At 37.5% G+C, this 6,785-nt stretch overlaps 1 protein-coding gene across 1 annotated transcript; it reads left to right on the top strand.

Moving 5' to 3' along the window:
• Positions 1 to 405: 405 nt before the first annotated feature.
• LOC104074525 (geranylgeranyl transferase type-1 subunit beta-like) lies at positions 406 to 6,582 on the top strand (the record flags this gene model as incomplete). The annotated part of the gene is given in 4 exon segments (XM_009574671.1): positions 406 to 638; positions 933 to 1,041; positions 5,876 to 6,007; positions 6,010 to 6,582. Coding segments are annotated over 4 exon segments (521 nt in total), but the record flags the coding sequence as incomplete, so codon positions are not given.
• Positions 6,583 to 6,785: the final 203 nt, after the last annotated feature.

Genomic DNA, 6,785 nt, shown 5'->3' on the forward strand with positions numbered 1-6,785 from the left:
GCTCATCAGACACTTTGTCAGTTTATATCCTCTGGGGGATTATGTCTGAGACTGCCTTTGGCATCTCTGCTTCAGTCTGGTTGCAGGCATCCCAATAGCTTTCTTTTTTAAGTTACATATGAAGAAATGTTTTCTGTTGCATTGCAATTTGCTTATTTCTGGACTGCTGTGTAATGTAAATTGCGCAGCATTGAGAGGCAATCCAGCTTTAAGAAAATGAATTCAGGTTTATTTGCGCAAGAGTTGGGTTGGGTTTTTCCCCCCTTTGACATACAAGCTGAATTAAAGTGTTTTTATTTATTTGGCTTTTAGACTTAAAATTAACACTTTCGTACTTTTAAAAATCCATTTATTTAATGGTTAGTTCCCTAATTAAAGTTCTGACTGAGATTATACATGCTTCAGTGAAAATCTGGGTATCAAAACATTGCAAAAACAACTCTCTCTTCACAGGTGGCTCTACATTTTGTGGTATTGCATCGCTGTGTTTGATGGGTAAACTGGAGGAAGTTTTTTCAGAAAAAGAACTGAACAGAATAAGAAGGTGGTGTATAATGAGACAACAGAATGGCTACCATGGACGACCCAACAAACCTGTAGACACTTGCTATTCCTTTTGGGTGGGAGCAACATTGAAGGTAGTGTACAGAACAGCTGCAGGATAGTAACTGACTTGTTTTGATTTCTTTAAGCATCATATCTTTTCTTTGCTTGGAAAAGTTACGTATTTGGCACAAGAGTTACGCATTTTGCATGAATATGCACAGATCACTATAAAGGTCTTTCATCTTGCAAAAATGCAGGATATGGAGGTTTACCAGATTAGTGCTATCTCTGCTATCACTGCTTATCTCATAAATAGTCATGATATTTTAGTCTTAAAGATACACTGAGATTTAGTATATTACTGTAACGGTCTAATTTCTTTTCAGCTCTTGAACATATTCCAATATACAAATTTTGAGAAAAACCGAAATTACATCCTGTCAACTCAAGATCGGCTTGTTGGTGGATTTGCCAAGTGGCCAGATAGCCATCCAGGTAAATTTACTTTTCAAAATTATGGTGAGTGTGTTGTAAGCTAGAAATACATTCCAGCAGTCAGACATCTTAGAGCTGTAAAGGAAGGTTTTTTCCCCTCAGTCTTCTTCAAAAAATGGAAAAAACCCTTTAAATATAATGAAATTTTCATAATTTAAGGGAAAGATCGGGAGTGTAGTTTTCCCTTGTTCAGCCACAGAATAAGAGAGCTATTGTTGTTTAGACTTATCGCTGAAAGAGTATTGCTGTCTATTTAGAGCTGGACAAGCTTTTCCGTGTGTGTTTAACTGTTCTAGTTAAAGGGAATATCGTGCAGTGGGTATCTTTGTAAATTGCCTGAGTAACATATTTCAGAACATTTGTTTCCTTAAATGAATCCTTTAAGCTTATTCAGAAGTCATTGATGTATTTAAAAACAGTCAAAGTTTACATAGTTATATACGATTTATAGATTGTAGTTACACATAGCAATTATATGTAGTATATCTGAAAGTTAATTATTATCCTTTTGGAAATAGGTAATTTGAAGTAGTGAAAAATTTGAAAAGATGCTAAAATCTTAATTTGAAACAATTTCAGAATATGCTAGAATTCAACGAAGATATTAAAACTTGTGAAAACAAACCTTGTTCCACAGTGGCATTTGGTACAGGAAATATAAACAGTCTGTAAATGGACCAAATAAGATAAAAATTTAGTCATAATAAAAGATGAGTCTGTTCAGAATCTGTGCCCTGATATTTCATCCTTTCATCATTTCAATTTGAACAATAGTTGAGAATTTTTCAAGATGGACCCACACTGAAAACACAGTGCTTGTGATAGATGTGCTCTCCCCACTCTCCTGAAAACCAGCTTAGGATTCCTGAGGACTTAGCTGTATTTACTCTGCATTATATAGATAGTCACTTGGAGGAAATATTTCTGTTTATCATGATGAACCATTTACTTAGTGAGCTAGGAATTAAAAAATCTTTTTAAAATCCCAGTCATGTGCAAAGTTCCTTATCCTGTCTTTTAGCATAGCTGTGATTGTTTGAGGTAAGATTTGAGAAAGGTAAGACTAATAATAAAGCTGTTTTGCTTTGATTTTTCTGGTGTTCCAGCCTGAACACTGCTGTTTCCTATAAAGCAAGCTTTTTCTGTATCTTGTTTTCTTGTGATAGGTGGGCTTATTGTAGCATTCTTTCCTCAGGCAGACGGTGACATAAGCCTGTGTTCATGTTTTGAAGGAAAGAGTAAAAAGTTAATGCAGTTCTAATGTGAAGAATGACTATAAATGCAGCACTGCAAAGTTTTTTTCTGTGGAACTGTGATTTCATTGTCATACGTACACAGCTGAGCTTCCTACAAGCTCAGTCTAGTATCTGAAAGGCAAGCTGTCTCTTGATCGTTGTATGTCTCCACAATAAAGATTTCACACTTTACTAACATGAAGCATCTGTGCAGCTTGATTGTTCTCAAAAGCCTACTGTTGGTTAAATGTACACAGTCCTCTGGACTTCAGTGTAAATGCAAAATGTGAAGGTAATGAGAGTGGTATGGGTCATCTTGCAAATGAGTTAATAGTTCTGTTGAGGCTGAATTTGGACAGAAATTATTCATTCTTCTCGAAGCATTCAGCATTTGTAAAGCTGGTAACAGTGGCCTCAATTTGGTTGTGTTGCAAAACTCAGATATGACAGAATATTCCAGGGAAAGTTTGCAAAGTAAGAATATGCCATTTTTTCAAAGGTGCTTTCAGAGATAGATTCAGAGTTTGAACTTCTGCAGCTCCTACTTTATAAAAGCTCTGTTTAAATGTGGATAGTCAACCTGTCTTTGCTGTGCAGTAATGTTTTTAGGAAGAAGACTAGAAGAAATTGCAGAAAACAGTCAACTGCTTTTGATAACCTATATATTACGTGGACTTCCAAAGTTGCAAATAACTTTTCACAACTGGTGATTCAGGGAAATACTATTTTGTAGTCCTGATGTTTCCATGCTAACAGACATCAACATGTTGTTGGTTCTGGAGGCCAGTAGCATTATTTAACATTTTTTCTTGATTTAAAATATTGTTTGAACCAGCATGCTTATTGAGCAGTGAGCTTAGAAAACTTTCTTGCCTTTGAAAATAAATCTAAAAAGTCAAAAGACTCTTAAATGCTTGTAAACCTTTGAAAACGTGAGCATAACAAAGTGAATCAGGACATGACTGTTGTTTTGTTTATAGTGATCTACAGGTTGTCCAATATAGGAAAGACTTTTATCTGAAAAATCTTCTGAATATCGTTGTAGTAGTAGTATTACTGTTTTATAAAGCAGGCACGGACACTGGGAGATTCATACTTCAAAACAGAATTGAACACCTACTGTATTTGTTCTGTTCTTTGTTTAGAAGTGACTGATACATTTTTTTTTCCCCAAGTCTTTCACGTTAAGCAGTTATGTCTGCTACCTTGTGTTAATACTACTTGTTACAAACATTAAACCACATTAATGTAGTTTAATTTTCTTCCTAGCAACTGTTTGGTGCTGTGTTTTGGATTTGTGACCAAAACAGTGTTGAAAAGACACTGATGTTTTAGCTGTTGCGGAGCAGTGTTTACACAGTGTCAGTGCCTTTTGCTGTTTCTTACCCTGCCCTGCTAGTGAGCAGGCTGGGGGTGCACAAGAAGTTGGGACAGGGCATAGCCGGGACAGCTGGCCCCTCTGGCCGCAGGGTACCCCATACCACATGGCATTGTGCTCAGCAATAAAAGCTGGGGGAAGAATGAGGAAGCGGGGGACGTTTGGCATTACAGTGTTTGTCTTCCCAACTAAGCATTACATGTGATAAAGCCGTGCTTTCCAGGAAGCGGTCAAATACCTGCCTGCTGACGGGACATAGTGAACAAATTCCTGATTTTGGTTTGCCTGTACCCGTGGCTTTTGCTTTCCTTATAAACTTGACCTACAAGTTACCTCGACCTACGAGTTTTCTCACTTTTAGTCTTGCTTTCCTCTTCTCCCACTGGGGGTGGAGGGGGAGAAGTGAGCGAGCAGCTGTGCGGTGCTTAGCTGCCTGCCAGGGTTAATCCACCACATTTTGCTGGAACAGATACCAAAGCCATTTGGGTTTTTTTCAGACTTGTACATAAGTCATGACTAGATTTAAATAAACTTTTCTTTTAAATTACTAGATATACTGCTGCATGCCCTAGGAGGTTGTGCTGCAACCCTGATGCATCTAGCTTGTTATCTTTAAATGATATGCAGTATAAAAGAATTGGAAGCACATGTGAATTACAGGTTATGCAAGAGAAAGATCAAAAGATTTTAACAGAGTGAGAGGATGAAAATGAGTGTGCACAAATACTACATGTAAAACACTATGGCAAGATTTGCTCTCGTAGAAGTATAAACACACCTTACTTTGTTATGTTTTTAAGACAGCAGCCAAGTAGTTGCAAGGTTGCATGCTGCATTCCGTATTTGTGAATTACTTATGAAACAAAATGTTTGGACCTATGTTTTTTGACCTTGAAAAACTTTGTGTATTTCATAGCTTGAAACAGAGGAGTACACAGGCTGCATATATATGTTTTGGATAGAACTAACTTGAGTATTAAGTTAGTATGGATTTGCACAACTGTTGAACTTTGTGGTTAAACCCACCAAATAACCATATACAGGTAATTAGATTTGTGTATGGTTTTTAGTGTGTATCAGTGGAGCTGTCCACAGGGGTTAATATACTGTATTTCCTGAAGTTGAGGTCTCCTTGCCTGACATTCTTTCTGCAAGGTCAGGAGGAGCTGTATCTGCTGAGCATGCTTCTGTCTGCATATTAATGCTGATAAGCAGAAGCCTTCTTTCAGAGTCTCTCTATCCAGATACTTTCTTGTAATATCATTTTAGTCAGATATGAATTTACCGACACCTCCAAAAGATGACTAAGTGTTGAGAATTTGTAAGGGGCACATTAAGTTCACATCCTCTTTCCATCTTTAGCCTGTGATTTCAGGGGCAGATAATCCAATCTAATGGCTTGCTGCTGCCCAGAGGAGGCAGGCTCACTCCTCTTCCTCCCAGCTTCCCCAAGTACAGGGGCACGTCCTTCCTCCTTTTTGCACTACCTTTGGTGTGTATCAAAACCTTCTGCAAACCTGTGTAATTCACTAAAATGTCAGAAAACTGTCCATTTTCTCCTGCTTGGGTTAATTTTCTTCCATGTTTTTTCGATTGCTTTAGGTCATGGAGGGTGTTCAGCAAGCTGTAGTGCTGGTGTAAGGTAGGCAGCAAGAGCAGCGTGGGACAGGGGAATAAGACCACCCCTTTTTGGTGGCAGGCATCTGTTATGGCTGATCAAGCCACCTCATGAATTCCTATCGTTAGGGTATTCTCTCAGGAAGGGGGAAGCTAGGTAAAGTAATGACTTCTTTCATACTTCTAAAGCTTGCTGTTTGGCAGCTATTGGCACTAATTTTGGTGTTTCAGTAGTCAGCTGTTCATCAAGTAATCAGCCAAAAAATTCTTTCATGTTTGGGAAAAAAAATTTGCTTTGTGGACAGCAATTGTTCCCAGCTCCTCAAATTCTTTTGCTGTTTGGCCTGAGCACTCAGAAGAAATAAAGTAGTGGGCAAGAATTGTTGTAAAACAAAACCAAACTCTAGATTCAGAGATTGCAGATTATCAGTTCACAATGGTGGCTTTGGGCAGAAATTAATTTCTTCTGTCAAAACTCAAGTTTAAAATGTAAGCGCTCGTTTGTTTTCCTTGGCTGTAATTATTCAGGGGTGTTGGAATCCAGGAACACTTGGCTGTTACAGCCTGACATAACTTTCTTTTTCCTTTTTTGTCCTTTTTTCAGATGCTTTACATGCCTACTTTGGGATCTGTGGTTTGTCATTAATTGGAGAATCTGGTATTTGCAAAGTTCATCCTGCCCTGAATGTAAGCACAAGAACCTCAGAGCGCCTTCACCACCTTCATCAGATCTGGAAAACAAGGACTCTAAACAGTGTTCAGATGACACACACCTCTCTACATGACTGATTTAGACTTGAATTTAGTTCTGGTAGTAGCATAGTTGTAGCCCAAGGTTAAAAGCCATGTATAACCAATGTGCTCTTTTAAGTGCTGGAGTCATACAATCAGATCTGTGTTGCCGGCATCACTTCGACAGGGAGTTGTCTTCAGTAGGGTATTCTGCATTGTGAAAAAATATTTTGATTATATGGAAGTTTGTCATCACAGACTGTAAATGGCTCTTCAAATGGCTTTACTTCTAAGAAATCCCTTGAGGCATTTAAACTTCATTTTTATTTTATTTTTCTAAATTTGTGCATACTGTGTCAAAATATATAATGGGAAAGTATTTTCAAAATCTGTTTACATATCATACAGTATAGCACAGAACCTTGGAGTTCTTTATGATCCTAATGTTTGACATATTTTTGGGTAGAGAAACTCCCATATTAAGTCTCAGTTAAGTTACCTTTTATCGTCTACTTTCAGATTCCATAAACTTTGTTAAAAAAAAAATCAAGTAAATACAAATAAAATTATTTTATTCAATATACTGGGCTTTTAAAGTTGTGTGGCCTTACTAAATGGACTTCGTAATTCTTCTGAGTAGCTTCTACACAGATGCAGTGGGTCATTAGCCAATCAAAGAATTTTCATCTGAAATACTCTTTTAAAAAAGTGAAATTCAGTGAGCGTGTGGCATATTGATGTATGTCAGTAAGAGATACTCAACACAGTCTTTTGGAAGAGTA

The sequence above is a fragment of the Fulmarus glacialis genome, unplaced genomic scaffold (assembly GCF_000690835.1).
Source record: "Fulmarus glacialis isolate BGI_N327 unplaced genomic scaffold, ASM69083v1 scaffold9193, whole genome shotgun sequence".
Taxonomy (NCBI): Eukaryota; Metazoa; Chordata; class Aves; order Procellariiformes; family Procellariidae; genus Fulmarus; species Fulmarus glacialis.